The following is an 18,991-nucleotide window of genomic DNA, read 5'->3' on the forward strand; positions in this document are numbered from 1 at the left end:
TATCCCTTGGAGATGCACTTTTTTTGTCTGTTAACTCTGGATGGTCAAGTGAGCTATCTTAAATCTGTTTGGACAAATCTGAACTTTATTGCTCAATAGTATTTTTAAGAATATATTCTAATCTTCAATCTCTCTGCTCAAATATGGAGTCAATATCACCTCTTTTCTTGACCTTTTCTGTAAACTTCTTCAGCCTGGATAAGTGGAAAACTGCTATCTTTTCTAATGTCAAAACTGCATGATGAAATGAGCCGCTCGTCCATTGTCACATGGTACTTCGTAAGGAATTGCTTCAAATGAGTGTAAGTCTGATCTAGTTAGTGAAGTTCTTGGGATTATCTTGGGATTTCTCTGGCATCCTTAGTAAAAGGCTTAATACTGCAGTTCTCATGCGGGCATTGCTTCTGAGGAAGTCAACAAATCACTGCTCCAGTAACGCTGTAAGTATCCAAAGTATTCAAGTCGAGAGAACCTGATTCCTGGTAGAAGTAATTTGGATTTTTAAAATACTTAATGATGAACAGCAAGGTGGACCACTGGAAGCAGGAGTGGTCTGCATTTTTGTTAAGGAGGTTAAAATGAGATTATCTAAGATTCACTTCATATTACCAGTAGCATAGTCTCACATTTATTAGTGATTCATTTCATTATTGTTTATATAATAGATTGTTTCAGTTATTATTTATTTGTATTGTAGCTCCCAGAAGGACAGGTGAGCTGTGTGTTGTAGTTTGTCAGAGTACATTGTATAATGTCATCTTTGTTTACATGGCAGATTTTGACTTTTACAAGAACATGTTCTTTTCATGTGGAGAAATAGTTTATATGTGCTACTATCTTACGAGGGAAACCCTGAATTCAGATATTCCTCCATTACTAGAGGTAGGAATCTGTATCTGATCTATGCAGCCAAACTATTTAAAACATCCAGGTGTTAAGTCCTTTATTTTCACATAAAGTTTATTTTAAAAAGTTCTAGAAACTAAGTTTTAAGTTAATTTGAATCCTTAGGTAACTGCAAGAAAATAAGAGACACAACAGCTGACACCTGAGTTATGACAGTTCAGTTGCTTAATTTCAGACATACAGGGATAATGTAGTTTCTACATCCTGATCTACTCACCTGTATTTGTCATTTGCAAAAAACTTTCCACATACCTTCAGATGCCACCTTGTCACCCATGATCCTTTCTAAGACGCCCCTTGGAAGTCTCTCAAAAGCTTCATTAGTAGGAGCAAAGAGTGTGTAATGACCAGGCTTTCCAAGGGTATCCAAGACATCTGATGTGATGGCAGCAGCCTAGAAAATAAATTTGGTTATTAAGATATTACTGAAATACCTTAGCCTTTTAGGCACAGGAAAACAAAACACAGACAAAAAACTCCTCATATCTTTTGTGCCCTAATTTAGAATCCTGAAAAAGTTGAATCTTGTTCTTGAGCACTAATGTTAAATTCATGCTAAAAGCTATGTGGGCTGACCATAGCAGGACAATTACTATGAAGGCAACATTTATCACAATTTTTTTTCCTGTGCTTTCACCAAATGCCCACAGGCATTTCAGTGACAGATTTAAATCAGGGCTAAGTAGAAAGATGTCTTAAAAAACAAAATGACAAAAATTAATATAAAATAGATTTTTATGGGAAAAATATGTCTTAGTATGCTGAGTTTCCTCCTTAATTTAGCTAATACTAATCATAACATAGTGAAAAAGCTGACAACAGGGCAGAAATTGTAATAATTGCCTGAAATTTTAGCTGAAAAATGTGGATATAGATTTTGCCATATACAATGGCAAGTTCTGCTAAAGATCAAAGCAAAGATTTATCAAAGCCTCTAATTTGCCCCTGGAATAATAGAAGATTTGCTATGCAGCTGTATAACTAATTTTATTAAATACATCTCAAGCTTTGAGGCCACGAAAAGTTATCTCCAGGATTTTAATCTCCAAAATATTATTTAGATTTCGAAACAAAAACATAAGAATAAACAATTTTGATAAAAGTCAACTTGTACTTTCTGGTAATAAAGCAGAGGAAAGTAGTCTGAATGAAATAAAATCAAACTTAAATATTTTTCCAAAAAATATAATTTCCCTCCTATTATTTAAATAAATCCTCTTAATTTGTCTATAAAGCTCCTCTGCACAACCTTGCAATTCATGAGTTTCCATCATTGAATAAATCTTAAATCAGAACACTGGAACAATATTCATTTGTCTGGTGGCTGTAGCCTGTCCTCACTAGAATAAAAGACAGAAAAAGGAAAGAAAAATGCAGGAAAAATAGTCAAAAATACTGCGAGAATATATGATGGATTAAAATGTAATGTTATGATTATGCCTGCATAAACTGAGAACAGATTTTCTAGATTTTCTAGAAAAAGATCATATGTAAAACTGAAAGTATCTGGACTTCAGTAAAGCATTTGCTCAGTTCAATATGAAATACTATTAGCTCAACCTAAGATGGAAAGATAAAGTGGTTAAGAAACTGGCCAACCAGAAGATGGGTCTAACTATCTTAAAAAAGTAAATATGCTGGAGAGAGACTCCACTCTCCACCAGAGAGTTTCTACCTCCCTAGTGAAACTACTAGTGGGAGAAACTAGTGGTTTCTACCACTAGATTTTTTCAAGCAGTCTCAGGATTGATTTTGTTTAATGTTTGCATTAGTATTCTTGCTTTTGGAGCAAAAGCCAATAGTGACATTGGCTGTGGACACATAGTTGTTAGCTATAGTAAATGCACAGAAAGACCTTGGCTTCAGTGCAAGAAGAACTGAAAGGAGCTCTGTGAAATGTAGCAGTGTGAAGTACAGAGGCATGCACGTAAGAATTAGCAGGTACGTGTGTTATACAAACTGGGAGCTCAACTTTCAAAAAGTCAGAAGAGTGCAAAGTGATGCACCTGAAAGGAAAACAAATATGATGCTAGTATGTATCTGAAAACGCAGTAAATTTTTCAAGAAGAATTAGGGAGTTATGTAAGTTAATATAAAAGGAATAGGTGAGACCTTATATAGGAATGAATAGAGAGCCTATTTTTCAAGTGGAAACAAGAAAGGCATGGCTTGTACCCTCAATTCTATAAAGAGTTAAATGATGGAGTTGTCTGTAAGAGCAAGGGACTGGATTTGGGGATTCAGAGGGTCTCTTTCAGCTCTATGTCTTTGTATTTGATTTTTTTTGTATTTATCAAGAAGACAGAAAAAGGAAGAGGAAAACAACTATTTACAAAACCGTGGCATATTTTGCCACGTGAAGTATGAAATCCTATTAGGCTAAGCAGAAAGCTGAATCTGCCTAATAAAGAAATTGAGGTAACAAAAACAGAAATTCCAATATCAGAAATGCGTTTAAAAAGGCCTTCTTATCTTCTTCATTTCCTTCCTCCTCACCATCATACAAGAGAAGCCTGCATGTCCTAATTTTTATTGTGAAGGAGAGGGTGATGGAAAAGGAAGATTTACAAAATAATCTTTCACTTCTGGAAGAAGGGGAAATTAATTTCTCTACTGGGACTGAGACCTGCTGTGAATCAAGTTCTAGAAAAAAGATAACATTTTATACTGTCCATTTTGAAATAATATTTATCTAATGCAAGATACTGCAGCTTATGTTCATGAATTACATTACCTCAATACTTTAAGAAAAGGCACAACTTGTTATGAGAAGCAGCACATTCTGTCCTGTTGATATGAAGTGCAACCTTTACAAAAGAGCAGAACTAGACTCCTTATGTAATATATACATTGTCTTTTTATACAGTTGACTTTGCAGTATTAGCTGGCAGAGTCCTTAGTTTATTTTATTTCTGTCCCTTCCTACATTTCATAGAATCACAGAATCAATAAGGTTGGAAGGGACCTCTGGGGATCATCTAATCCAGCCTCTATGCTCAGGCAGGGTCACTTAGAGCATGGTAGACAGGGTTGCATCCAGGTGGGCCTTGAAGATCTCCAGAGAAGGAGACTCCACAACCTCTCAGGGCAACCTGTGCCAGTGCTCTGTCACCCTCACAGGGAAGAAATTCCCCCTCACGCTCAGGCGGAACTTCCTGTGCTTCAATTTCTGCCCATTGCCTCTTGTCCTGTCACACGGGACAACTGAAAAGAGTTTGTCCCCGTCCCCTTGACACCCTCCCTTCAGGTACTTGTACACATTGATAAGATCCCCCCTCAGGCTTCTCTTCCCCAAGAGATATGATAGGTATCATATAAAAATAGAAAAAAAGAAGGAAAAACTACAAGATCAGAGAAGCATTTTTTATTTTTATCCACTTACTCTGAGAGAAGAAAGGTCATCCTCGGCTTCGATGAAGTCTTGAATGGTGGTTCCAACAGGGGTCAGGACACGGTCAATGACATGAACAACACCATTGGTAGCAATTTGATTGCCATGGATGATCCTGGCACAGTTAACAGTAACGACCTACGTTTGAAGAATTGAGCAGTAGAGGAATAAGCGTTCATTTGATCATTCACTTGAAATCTCATTCTTTTAGGTTGGCAATGTATATACCGTTCCTCTTGTGTTTATTATTTCAAATTTTGTTTTAAAATTTAAGCAAAACCTTGTCAGACTTGAAAGACTGCATAAACTCTGAGCCTCATAAGATTTAAAAGGCTGAATAAACTCTTCTGGAAAGCATTCAACTATCAATGGATTTTGCAAGCTGCATTGATTTTATATTCATATTTTGCTATTGCAGTTCTTCAAATTTGTTTTCCGTATGTGGTTAGCATCATCACAGCATTGTTTTCTACTGGTGTAATCTGTAGTCTGACATAGACATTTCCATGCATTTAAGGCAAAAAAGATGAATGACTTAACTGGAAAATTTCTAATAAATTGTCAATGTGTGTCCCCTACAACCTTAATTGCTTCTACCATGCATTCTAATTCAAATAAAAGGAAAAAAAATGATGAGAATGGACTTACCCCATTAGGATAGTGGTTAATAAGCAGCTTCTGGTCATTGTACATTGACACCAGTGTCATGCCATTCTTAAGGTCTTTTGTCAACATGCGCTTGTTTACCATGTGGTGATGGAGAGCGTTATATAGTTCAATATTTACATTGTCAACCAAATTCCTGTGAATTTCCTAAAGAAGAAAGGAGTTTAATTAACTAGAAGCTTCAGGGACATTCTTCCAGTCAGACAGCTGTACGTACTGTTTTACCTTAACATCTGCTTACAGTGTATTTGATAATAGATGCTTCCTGTTAGTAGTCACATGGTTTCCAGTACCTATTGACTTGGCAGCTCTTAAATGGTGCTTTAATCTGATTTTGCTTACGAATGGAAGACTGTGATGATCTCATCACAGACAAGTCACTGAAAGTGCTTTGATTCAATACTGATTTTAAGTAAAAGTAGTAATAAAAGGAGGATCCCATAGTCACTGACAAAGTAGAACAATTGTACTTTACTTCCTGACATTGCTGATTTTCCTGACAATTTTCCCCAAACTATGTTAGTAACATGAACAATTTTCATGTTTGTCATACTAGTGCTTAAATAAGAATCATTTACAGCTGCTTAGTACTACTGAAATAAATTCAGGCTCTCTCTAGCTTCAGTAAGGTATCTGTAAGCATGTATGTTCATTTCTTGTAACTTTTGAAATGTCCATTTATAACTAAAATCTCACTATTGTTTCTAGACTAATTTATAACAGTCTAGCTGTTGCAGCTAACAGAACAATATTAGCTAGAAGAGAAATACGTTTGCACACACATACACACACGCACGCACACGCGCTCTCTCTCTCTTACTGAATTTAATTGCTCCCAGGCTTCGTTGCTTGGTGCAAAGAACGTGAATGATCCTCGCCCCTCAATCTCTTCTCTCAGCTTTGACATGTCAGAATACTGCTGAGTGGAGGTAGCTCCCACAATACCAAGGGTACCATATACGTGATCAATAGGAGCAACTAAAACAGACACAAGACAAGAGAACTATAAATTCTTCATTCAGTTTCTCACAATCAAATCTAATTTGATTGTTTGAGTTGGACAGTAGAATTGGCTTTATGAAACTGTTTAAATCAATATTAAAACAGTGCACTCGGATTAAAATTGCATTGTCAATGTATTCTGAATCCATTCAAACACATCTGTTTGCTATTTTTTTGTTTGTTTAATGAGCCAAAAAAATAGTTGGATTGAACAAAACAAATATTGTAATAATTTCCTTAGAAAAATCTTTTGTTTTGTGCCAAACCCAAACTGAAGCGGGAGTTTATCCTTTTGGGACCTTTGGAGGAAAAGCAGAGTAAATGCCATCCATAATCATAAAAACTGCAAAGGAGTGGCAGGCATTTGGGCATGGTGGACTAGAATTCTTCCTCTTGCTACTCTTGCTAATCTCCAGTGTGTGACTTGTGTAGATATTAATTCAGCTAGAACGTAAGAATGGCTGTAATCTCATCATTAAACCACTGCTATGCAAGGAGTGAAGTCTCTTAATTCTAGGTATCTTTAAGTCAGACAACTGCACATGAGCTAGTTACCCTTGGCTCTTTTTACGGTCATGGAGAGGAATAGGCAATTTTAGAGTGTGACTAACCTCATCCTAAAGTAAACATCTGAAGTTATATGAATTCATCTAAACAAGATTAACTCTGCTCTAGATATGTCTGATTCTATCATATTAACTATAAAGGGATGGTTCAGATACAGGGATCTAAAGTTAGGAAATATATCCCCGTTCAGATGACTCTTTCGTCTTGTAGTTAAGTTTATTTGTGCAAAATATGATAGCACAAGTAAGAGAAATTAAAAACTCCTGTCTTTCTTTCCACTCCTTCCACCATGATCAAATTCAACGCAGGTTGATTTTTAATTGTGTTGACTATATGGAAACACAGTTGTATATTCTCTAGCAACTCTTCCTAAAAAGAGGCCTCGTATCTCAAACTGCCACCTTTTAGATTCTCCTGTGTTGCAATGCTTCTCAAAGATTGACTCATCCGTATGAAAATAAACTTGTACCTGCAGGACATCCTCTCATACCATCCATCTTCATATAGCCAGGACAACATTCATATAAGACGGTTCTGTGGAAAACAGATAAAGGCTCAGTTAAATAATATCCGGGAAAAAAAATATATCAAATTTAGCCCATATTCTCATTTTTATTTTTTATTACTGATTTTTTATGTAAACACTTTCCAGATCGTCTTTTCCATTCAATCTTTTTTGATATAGACTACCAATTGGTTGTAGTACTGTGTACTAAATGCAGGACTTTTGAATTTACAATATGACTGCAGTCATTAAGTTTAGACGAAATGTTAATCATGAGTGGTGATGTGGAACTCATGTAGAGCTATTAAAAGAAGAACAGTTGGAGAAAATTAATTTGATGGGTCTATTCTGAAAAGATTAGTTGGGATTGAGGAAAGGCAGAAGATGGTGGGGATAATGAGTCATGGCAGCAGGACTGTGAAGGGAAATAAAAGCTTAAATAGACCGAACAGAAGTTGAAATGACAGAACTGTCTGAGGTCATCTACGTCCTGGATATAGGAACAGAACAGGTATTTAGGAAAAGGTCCTACAGCTAGATGCTGACAGAAAGTGGGATGGCAGAGCCTTAGGGTACTAAGGAAGACTTTGAAGAAGCTCAAGAATAAAGGAGAAAACTAATTACAAACAGACATAAAGCAGTCCACGAAGAAGGAAGCAGAAAATCAATAAAGATGGGATGTCTGGAGACAAAGGGAAGTTCTCTGGCAAGTTTTGTGAGGATGAAAACCAGACTGCGACAGTTCAAGAAGAGAGTTGGAAGAGTATGTCATCATACATGTATGAGAATTTAACAATATAGGGAACCAGGAACTGTTATGCGATGATATTAATAAGATATCTCCATTTTTGAGTATGCATAAACTAGGGCTAATAGTCATAATTTCATACTGTAACATTCAACTTAACATTTAATGTCTTATAAGGCATAAAGTCTCATTAATGAAGATTACATTACAGAAATAAAAGCTTTAAAATAGACATGATTGACAAATTCTGCTTGACTATAAGAAAGTTTCACTAAAGCCCACAGAATTATTGAAGAGATGATTTTGGCCTCTTCAGGAGAAAATAATGCCAAAAAATTTACACCTTCAGACCTTAGACTTCAGTTATTTCTTTTCAATTATGGTACACTGGGAATTACAAGGATAATTTACAATCTTGGTTTTATTCAATTTATTTTTATATATGTGGCTGATGTCAGCAGTACTAGAGTTCTAAACAGTTAATTTCTTGAAGATTTTTGCTGAGTCTTTTCCACTGCCTTCCAGCTTTTAAACTGGAGACTCTCAGTGGCAGCTGTGTGAGGTTCTCTCACTTTTTATGAGCTAAAGCTGACAAAACATTAGCTGCAAACACGTTAGACTGAAAAGCTTACTCACAGGAAAAGCTGGACTTTGACTGCACTACCTAAACTATTTGAAGAGACTAAAAGATGAAAGTAGACTGGAACAGCGACAGAATTACAAAGTGTGCTTTTAAAAGTGAAGATCATAATTCCATAATATACATCAAATTCACAGAACTGGTGAAGAATAAAATCAACAAAAAACACTCAGTTTCTCTGTGCTAGGAAAATATGTTGTCTCTTGTCTCTGTTTTCTCATATTCACATACATACATGACATATTCACCTTTCCGGCACGTGTATCATTTCAGGTGACAAAACTTATCAAAAATGCTTGTATAGTTTTTTTAAAAACATGTCTTTCTGTATGGCTATTTACTGAATGGCTATCTCATGGGAAGGCAAGATGAGTATACAGTTTGGGCTATAGATTCTTGCACCCTTCCTCCTAGTGGTGCTCCTGCCAGAAGCTAATAAAAAAAGAAATCTGACTAAAGGAAACTGTACAGTAGAATAGCAGTTAGAATGTTCTCCCAACTATATGAACTGTTTTTTTCATAAGGAAATATTTTTTTCCTCTCCTTGCCGGGACCCTGCCTCCCACCCCCCAGCCAACGATGGAAGATTGCAGTCTTAATTAGCTTTTGGAGAAAGGAAAGAGGAAGTTGAGTTATAAGCGTAGCATAACATATGGCAAATTTGCTTTTTTTAGAATATCCAACAATGACACAATTAATGAAACGCAGAAAATTGGCCGAAGAACATAGTTAACCAAGATAATGATCATCCAGTCAAGTATTACAAGATCAGTGCCTTTTTATCCTATTACTTCTAACATAAAGTGCAATATTTTTCAGTTATCTAAAAAATTTGAATTACCATAACTTCCTACTTATAGTATTCATGGTCTCTCACATTTGATTACAGTTAAAAAAGTCCATGTATCAGCTGTGCTCGAAATGTAGTAAGGAAGATGAAATGAGAGAAGTGGGGTCTGTTAAGCACATCATAAGGTAAACTTAGAACCACTTAAAAGGCAATACAAGATGCAGTTCCTCAGCACTATTCATGTACAGACATAATACACAGAGGAAATACCATCTCATACTGTAATTTATCCTCATCTGTATCACACTGTTTGTTCAGTAAAAGATGATGTCCAAGTGAAGAGAGCAATTATTCAGATAACGCATAATACTGCATTCTTAAGCTTTTTTTTTAAGCACTTAAGCCATTCCTACCTTATCCTCATGCATAAAGTATATTCTATAGGAAAAGGAGGCAGAGTTAAACTATCTTACGTCCTCTTTGCCCTTGATTAACAGAGCAGTTGGCAGTTTATTCAGATCGGCTCTGGGACTCATCTGTTTCTTCTTCTTGCTGGCACGGTGTTAAAACATTCTGTACGACACGGTGGACAGCTTTCTAGCCCAACAGACTTCTATTTTAGTAAATCTTTAGATCTATATTCTCACTTGGAAATTTACAGCAGTGGATGGGAAATATAAATGATAAAACAATCTTAAATTTACATTGTATAGATCATATATACAAATTAGAAAGGAATAGTTAACATTGATATTAACACTGAGGAGAAACATTGCCTTTGGATTAATATTCTTCTAGTTAAAAATTGTATCTTTAATAATGTCTTTTTTTTTTTTTTGCATTACACAAAATAGAAAAATTTTCTTTAACAGCTAGAAAGACTGTTATACCAGATGCTCTATTAGAGCCATAGAAATAACAGAAGTTCTATAATTTAACTTAGTCTCATAAATATTGTTTTTTTCCTCTCTAGCCTCTCTTTTAGTGCTTGCACAACTAAAAGAGTGTAAAAAGAGGAGGGAGAACATAGGTGATATTTTTGTAGCACCTCACATGTTCAATTCCATCCGAGTCCCACAGCTCAGTGTCTTCCACTGGTTGGCTAGCAGATTTACTCCTTAAGGCCTTATGTAGGCTCTAGAAAATATTTTTCAGCCTACCTTCCTCTAAATTCTCACCAATGAGGTGAACAAACTCACTATCTAATGAAGGTTCATTGTGTCCAAACTGTCTACTGCTTCAAACTACTTTTTCTGACATATCAAGATATCTCTCATTGCATAACTCATGTTACTGTTGTAGCTCAGTAAGGTAATGACTTTTGCATATGGGAAGACATGACATCTATCTAGGAATAAAACCACAGGAGTAAGTTGTTTTCTAAAATCAGCTTTAAGAATATCCAAATTTCAGTCTAAATCATTTTCAGGAAATGTCCTTCTTCCTAATGTGTCTGTAGTGGAATAAAACGCAATGCCAAAGAAGTCAGTGGTATGGCAGACTTTACTGAAAGGTGAAATATTTTGGATTGGTTACAATACATGCACTGGTGAAAAAGGGAAGTCGGTACTGTAATGCCCCCTGGAGGGGAAGGAAAGATTCTGATAAAGACTGTAGAGCCTCAAAAGCTGAAGTGAGAGGTGGGACAAATGACCAGACAATTGCTTATAAAAAAATAGCCAAAATCAAAATGGGAGTGACTAAGTGGTTAGAATTCCAGATAGTAAATTACATTCTGAAGACATCTCCAGGGATTTAGAATAATCACTTCACTTGTTAGCTTAGGAAGTTCAGTATTACTTAGGCTACTTCTGCTTTAGCATGACTCAATTACTTTCTTCCACCTCCTTAAGGAAGTAAGTAATGAGTAATCCAATAAAGTTTATAATAGCAGAAAGCCTAGGGTGAAAATTTGGCTGATGGAAGTCAAGTGTTTTTTTGGGCTGTGATGGGACCGTGATATCATTCCTCATGTCTAGACTGAATTTAGGATTTAGACTTCAAAGCCATGGCAGTACTTGAAAGGCCAGACAGTGTGTTGGAATCTGTGCCTCATTGTATTAGAAGTATAGCTCAACTCCATCAATTTCTGGTGCGCTGGCAGAGTAGCAAAAACATTTTCTCAGAAAGAAAATAGGAAACAACTTCCTCCTGCTACATATTTCCTCAGTCTTTTCCCTAAGGATCCTTTCCAACATTGTGTCATGACATGTAGCATCTTTTGTGAATCTCAGAAAACCCGCCAGGAGTAGTAGAAACCACAGTGCGAGCCCTCTTCAGATCTTTGGCTGAGTGCTGTCCGCAAATTCACATGTATGACTTTAACAGTGCAAAAATCATTACCGCAGGCATCTCTCATGCACATAATCATGATTTGGGAGCCTTAACCAATTTTACTTCGGCGAGTGTAGGGAGCATGCCCAAGAACTAAAAAATATTTTTTTTAGCCAGGACAGCTGAATCGAGTGAGAAATGAAATAAAAAGGAAAGTTGACTTTGAAGCAAAATGACAATTTTAGATGGGAAATGACTTTTTTATCATTAAAAATTGTTTTAGATGTAGATGCACTGAAGAGAGCAGGAGGGAATGTAGTGCATTTCCCATGTTAGCACCATTACTGAGGCATGCATGCTCTGGGTTACATTACATCATGCCTGTGCCCTCTGTGCCCCAGCACAAACCAGACTGTGGCTGCACTTACTTCTCTGTAGAAATAAAATTCTTTAACGTTCTATAAAAAAACATTCAATGAATTGCACACAAATTCACAAAATCTTACATTTTCAGTTGACAGGTATTTTGTCTGAAAAAGTTCACCTGGATTCAGTGTGAGCTATGTGTAATTGTTTGAAGTCAAATAGATCTATTCTACTTTTTTCGTCTTCTAGAATCTCTGCCTAAGATATACTTAGAAAACTTGAAGGATAGGCTAGAAAATGTGCATCCTATTTATTCTTGATTTTAACAATTAGGAAATTAATAACATGAGTCTAATTCATTGCAAAATGTCAGCCACTTCTTGTTCAAGGTCTCCATTCAAATTTATTTAGGAATTTATTATTGATCAGAAAAACATTTTCAAGAGAATCGAAGAGCTTGTTTACAAAAGCAGTCATTCTTGACTGGCTTATATGGTTAATACTTTCTGTGGACACTAAGAGTATTCCAAATTAATTTCCTGTAAGGAAGACTTTAGCATGGAAAGAGAAATCTCTATTTCACATTGTATTAACATCAAACCAGCAGCTGATGTTAATTAAGATTTTTTTTAATTCAAAATTTAATTTGAATTAATTTCATCATGCATATAATTAACACCTTGTGTTAACACTTTCATGTCTCAGGGTAGGCAAGCCCTAAGTGACTTTTTGAATTGTGTATTTAAAAGTTATGTGGGCATTTGGAAGAGTGTAATTAACTGTTACTAAAAGACTCCTAATGCACTGAGTCACTGTAGTCTGAATTCCCTATTCACTTAAACATTTCTGAAAATGTCACTCTAGAGCCATCTGGATGCTGTGAAAGGCTAATGGGAAAAATGAATGTAAAGATTTCTGGTGACAACTGCTGAGAAAGTTGTCCAGCAATTGCATTGCAGTAAGAGAAAATGTGGTGTACTAAAAAAGTAATAGTTTATTCTACGGAGTAAAAAATATGCCTCTGTGATAAATTACTGACTCTAAGTGGGAGAGATGGGGCAGAGTTCTGGGCTAGGTTTTTCTAAACCCACCACAGGTTTAGGGTTCAGAGGAAGCTACTTTATAGGTGAAGTGGAAGCAGTGATTCTGGTACTACTGACTCTTCATCAGAGAGAAAACAAGACTTGCATTGTGAGAAGAGTTAATTCAATTAAAATATTCAATCAAAATAGAACACAAATTTCAGCAGAATGCCAGACACACCCAGTCGATGCAGACTGAAGATGCCTATTCCACATCCACAAGCATACTCCAATTTTCGTATTTGTGGAAAGGTATTGTTTGAGCACACAGCTGTGCCGTGTAGTGCTGAGCTCTTTTTACAGCTTACCTATTAGGTCCCTCTGTATTTAGGGGCAGGTCACTTATCCTTGTATCTTGTGTTAAAAATAGAACTACTAAATACTTCACCAAGTGTTGCTGAAACTAATGTTTTAAAGCCCTTTGAACTTAGGAAAGCACTCTGCACTGTGCTGTCATTTTCAGACTTTCCACTCCTTTTGTAATTATTTTTGGCCACGGTTACTGAGTCAGTTATCCAGCTAGTTTTAGAGCTGCTAAAGAGAAGCTGAAATGCTGTAAACTTATGAAGCAAAATTTTCCTGCCTCTTCATTTGAATCAAAAAGGTAGTTTGCCTCTGACTAAAGGGGGGTTTTCTAACAGTACATTGCATTATCTCTGTGAATGGGGAATAGTTTTCAAACAGGGGATACTCACGCTTTCTTTCCGCAGATGGCTCCCTGGTACCAGTTTCTGCAGGTGCTAAAATATTTCTTTTTCGTTCCCATAACTTGCTGAAGGGCACAGACGTTTGGGCTATGGGGAGAAGGGTAAATATTTTTAAAAAGAGCTTTTGTATACCTCTGGAAAACTTCCATGTAAAATAGCGGCAAATACCAACTCTGATGGGCAAGGGTGAGAAACGGACATCGGACTTCATTCCCCGGGGCAAGTGTGATTTCGAGCCGGCACGGCGCAAGCTGCTGGGACTGGGACCAGCTGGGTTCCTCGGACATTCCTCCCTCCGCTCCGCTCCGGCTTGGCCCTCTGCCTCTGCCGGACAGCGACTGCCAGCTGGGCCAAGCTTCAGTACGCTCTACGTTTCACCCCCTGCCCCCCCCCCAAAACTGAATTACCAGGCGCCAGGGTCTCAGCTGTGAATGCCATCAGGCTCTTTTCGCTGAAGGTTTCGTTTTGTGCACATCTGTGCTGCTGAGGCTCACGGGGAATTGGGGAAGAAAAGTGACTTCTTTATGTAGAAGGAAACCCTGTCTTCTGTAAGTCAATCAGCTATTTTGATTACCAACCGTTTGGCATACCACAGGCACCTAAGTAAACATTCTGGGAATTACTGGGAACCAAAGGGTAAAATGCCATGTAAATAAAAGGAGTTAAGAGATTTCAAATGAGGAGAACTTTTCCTTAGCATGGTAATGTACAGAAGAGGAATTACTTAAGAGCAAATCCAAAAAAAGCAAAAGCATTTTGTCACTAATTAGTATACTTTTACAGTACAAAAGTTCAGCAGTTCAAAAGTTAGAACATGTGCTTCACTACGGCAGGGAAAAGTCAACTATTTATTTAAAAAAACGTGTGTGTGTGTGTGTGTGTGTGTGTGTGTGTGTGAGAGGGGGAACACAGCAAAGGAAGACAGGACAGTAAATTATCCTCTTCTACAGAATATCTTTTACTATCGAAAGAAAATGCATTTAGACACATTTGTTTCCCTGAAACCACTTGTTCAAATTAGTTCTGTTTCTCTGAGCAGATTGCCCAGTGAGCACTGCCTCTTGAGTACCTTGCCAAAAAGTTTACCCCATTGCCCTGGTGGGAACAGACGTTTTACAAAGGGGTCCCAGTGCATAATCCCGTGTTAGAGTAGAGTTCATGGTTTTCATCAGGACAGGATGAGGAGAACAAATGTCGTGGATTAAGTGTCAATTCTATTAAAACATTTGATAATAATTATTAAATATCTCTGATGTTCCATTATATTAACCCTAATTAACTTCAGTGATAGTGATATGCATGTGTTTTATTTATTGCTAAGTGAGTTTTTTTCAGATTTTTCCAGATTTTATGAAGTAGTATCCTGTTTCTCTTTGAAACTCTTCAGAAAGTTTTTATTTAGGAATTGTTCTTGTGAAATAGTTAATTGATCTAGAGAGAAAGCTCTATTGAATCACACTCAGTAAGAATTCCTAGCGCACAAATCACGTATAACACAATACAGGGAGAAAAAAGGTTAAGAAGTCCCTTTTTTTAAAAAATATATATATATATAGATAGATAGATGGATAGGTAGATAGATAGATAAAAACTATGTACTTACCCTTGGTCACGTGCCCTTATTCGGCTATGGGTTAAAATCTTGTCATAGTGAGCAGAAGCATTTGCTTGTTCAAAAGCAGAAAATAAAAAAGTGGAAAACATGAATAAGTAAAGGATCTTCATCTTTAGTCCTCTATTGCTTCTGGCAACAGTAGAAGAGAGAACTGGAAAAGGGTCTGGAGAGCTGACAATTTATATACATGCTGGAAGGTGGTGGGAGGGAACCGCAGGATCGACCTGAAACTTTGTACCACCCTCCCTAGAACAGCAGCATTAGCTGCCAGCTTCAATGAGCTAAATTAATACCATACATTAAGCATACAAATGATGCTTTTTTTCCATCCCATTTTGACTAATTTCTTCCTCATTACAGAAGGCTTAGCATTTTATTTTGCTGACACAACAGCAGAAAAAGTTTGAGAAGTGTAGACTCTGATTTATGATTTGGTATTTATAGCACAGAAGCATTGTGAAGTTGGGATCATTTTGTGTGGTTTTGTTTAAACCCAGAGGAAGATGCTGTCTCTTCCCACAGGAATTGTTCTGCTAAGCTTTGCTTTCCCATGCCTTCTTGGTTATCAGTTGAGTTGCTTACTTAGAGAAGTTGATAAAAGTTCCAAACAGTGTTGTTGTCAATAAACTGGAATAGCATTTGCATCTGGAGGAAAAAAAAAAAAAAACCCAAACTTTATGAGCACACATTCTACTTATGAATTAGTAACTTCATCAGCTGCAGCATCTGCTTAATATTCATATTAATTCTTAAAATAATACTTGCTGCTACAGAATGCTTTTATTCAGAACTTTATGTAGACATACGCAAATCACTGACTATATGACAGTTTGAATAATATGCCTGTTATGTACAGAACGTAGTCCTCTTGTGAAGCAGATAGAAAATGTAATTCTGAGCTGTAAATGAGAAAATTGAAGCAGAAAGGTGAAGTTACAGGCACAAAGCTGCAGGGACAGCTGGTGTGTGGACTGCAGTGCAGGAGTCTGTAGTTTTCAAGTCAAGGAAAAATTTCTGCCACTCATATAGACATGTCTGTATATGTATACCATTTAAATGTATATGCTATAGTTCATTTCAGATCTTTATGAAAATAGGTCAGTCTGTAATGGCAATACACTGTAGTTGCTGCCTCCAAACCAGTGAGAATAATTATGTGAATAAGTGGAAACGGATGCAGTATTGGACTGACACATGTAGGACTGACCTCTCTTATTTTAGGACAGAGACAAACGGGACAAAGAACAGTTTTCAGAGACAGTGGGAATTTCCCAGATATCATTATAGGTAAAGATTACAACTATATATATGTATACAGAGAGAGAGAGAGAGACATTTAATAATTATAGTCATACATTACATAACTGTAGCACTTTATGGTTACTAAGGTTAAAAACAGAGATATTTGGTTAAATGGTAGAGGGACCTTTTTCTGCATCCTACACTCAGCCTACCTGCATATGACTGGGGAGAGCTCCCAGCAGTATCAGCATCTCTGGAGTGTGTGTGAATTCAGACAAACTCCATGTCTGGAATCGCCCCCGTCAGGTCAGCTCATGGGGCTGATGGGTCAACCAGCACATACACAAGTTTTAAGAGAATGTCACTGCTGTGCTGCTTCTGTTCCTCTCAGAGCTTTTATCTCTCTCTGATCTTTGAGCAAGAGAGTCTCTGAAAAATATCACCATTTTGATATTTTAGAGCTTTAGAGCTGTTAGTTGGCCTCAGTTAGTTGATCTTGTTTTCCTGTTCCCATTTTATAGATGGGAAAACTGGAAGATAATCCATTAAAGTAATTTACCAGTTAAATCTCAGAATTTCAAATGTGTTTCAGTACTAAATTTCCAAGTGACTATCTAACAAGAATTAAGATTCAGGACTTCTTTACGCCCATTCTGCGTCATTTGAATCAATTCCCAAATCTGTTGGTTTGGGTTATTTAGGACTACAGATGATATTTGTAAATATTATGGTATAGCTATCTGTCCAGTGGGTATTAAAATAACTGTATCCACTTAACATCTGTGGACTGGAAAGCCTTTTGTTCAGTGCTCTACTAAATACACATGAATTTGCTTTTTAACCTGTTGTTCAGCATCTATTCTACAATGATATGGTAATTTTGAAACTGTAATACATGTTGTCATAATACTACTGTGTATTTTTCCTGTGTCAGTTGAACTAAAAGCTAAAACAAGGTGAAAAATCAGTGATAACATACATGGATATTTTTTGAAGAAGCAATGATATAAGAGCCTTCATTCATGGGAAAGTTCATTCATTTCATTCATGCTCTGTCTAAAGAACATCTGGGAATATGGAATGAGATTAAAATAGTAATTCTGGGTTAGGCGTCCCTCCCATGACAGAAGGTGGACAGAAATGCACTTAGATGCTTGGGGGATCCGTTCTTTAAAGAATATACTGTATGGCAAAAGAAGCATTAAACAGTATGGAAGGCTCAAAGTGTAGAAAATATTGGGCAAATCTAGCTCCAACCCAGTAACCTGTATTTTCAGAGCTGCTTCCTTCACGGTCCTCTCATCTCTCAGTACAGCTCACGTTCTTCTCCTCCGCACTTACCAGGTGGCATCAAAAAATGAGCAGAAATTAGTGCTGCCCCATGCACCGAGATCATGTCATTTAAAGAGTTAGCCACAACAGTTCCAGAAGGAACAACCTGGTTAGAGCAAATATTCCAATTTTTTTCCAGCTTTCTCATTACAGACCCACTCCCTAATTGCAGAGAATCCTGGTTGTTGATGTAAGTCTCTCTGAGTGCTTGGGATGGGCAAAGAGGTACAAGAAGTCTCAACTTTTAAACTGGTAGTTCTTATTAATACCATTCTCTCCTCTGTTCCACTTGTCTTTGATTCTTACAGGAGCTGTATATATTAAATCTAATATCTGACCTGGTGGCAGATATGTTAAGACAGTATAGAAAATGGCGATGAAAAAATATCTAAATATTGAGTCATTAATTGACTAAATTAAAAGAAAACCAACATTAATTTGTTGAATCCTAGGTGACATGATTATATTTAGTGAAAGAAATGTCAGTAAAAAATGAGTCAATTCAGAAACAAAAGTTCATGGAAATAAAATCTTTCGAAGAAAAAAATAATAACCATGAACTTGACTCTCTGTAAATTTTCTAAACCACTTGATGAGTTGCTTCACTAAGCAGTGTAATAAAGCACACAGATCCTAATATGGATAAAGACAATCTTTAATTGGAAATGACTGTTCTGAAACTCATCAACCAAATGGAAATTATATTACCTTATCATTTAAAAATACAAAATAAAAAAAAAGCATTAAGAAGAAAAAACACTTCAACTACATGAATTCTACTCTTCATTTAAGTTTATGTCAGCTGAAATATAAACATAAACAGTGACACCAGGCTCTGTTTTGACTGTGATATAATGGTTTGATGAATACCATATCAGAATAATCATTTTCTAATTTGCAAGCCAAAATACTGTTCTGAACAGTGAACCAATACTTGATTTATCTGTGATCATTACCACTTTATTTATTTTAATTTGGTCTGTGGTCACAAGGTGTTTACCCCACCATTTTTTTCTTTCTTTAGCTAATTACTTTGTGCAATATTGTATTTCCTAAAAGAGATGATATTGAAAATCTAATTATATAATTCATTAAAATTGTGCAAGTATTTTAACTAGTTATGTAGTTATAGAACTTTTTGTAATCCAAGGAAATATC

General features: G+C 36.4%; 1 protein-coding gene across 4 annotated transcripts in view; it reads right to left on the reverse strand.

Annotated features, from left to right (window-relative positions):
- The window catches only part of POSTN (periostin), a 37,781-nt gene extending 22,129 nt beyond the window's left edge, over window positions 1-15,652 (reverse strand). The window contains exons 1-7 of one of the 4 annotated variants that reach the window (XM_085320726.1): window positions 15,248-15,652; window positions 13,633-13,731; window positions 7,002-7,066; window positions 5,784-5,941; window positions 4,946-5,110; window positions 4,289-4,435; window positions 1,159-1,300 (exon numbers count right to left, since the gene is read on the reverse strand). In XM_085320726.1, the coding sequence (XP_085176852.1) occupies window positions 1,159-1,300; window positions 4,289-4,435; window positions 4,946-5,110; window positions 5,784-5,941; window positions 7,002-7,066; window positions 13,633-13,731; window positions 15,248-15,369 (898 nt within the window). In that variant the 5' untranslated portion in view covers window positions 15,370-15,652. The remainder of the gene's footprint in view (window positions 1-1,158; window positions 1,301-4,288; window positions 4,436-4,945; window positions 5,111-5,783; window positions 5,942-7,001; window positions 7,067-13,632; window positions 13,732-15,247) is intronic. The other 3 variants (XM_085320725.1, XM_085320727.1, XM_085320728.1) reach the window with 3 other exon arrangements.
- Window positions 15,653-18,991: the final 3,339 nt, after the last annotated feature.

This window comes from Rhea americana, unplaced genomic scaffold (genome assembly GCF_003343005.1).
Source record: "Rhea americana isolate MKP2758 unplaced genomic scaffold, rheAme1 scaffold_65, whole genome shotgun sequence".
In the NCBI taxonomy this organism is placed as follows: domain Eukaryota; kingdom Metazoa; phylum Chordata; class Aves; order Rheiformes; family Rheidae; genus Rhea; species Rhea americana.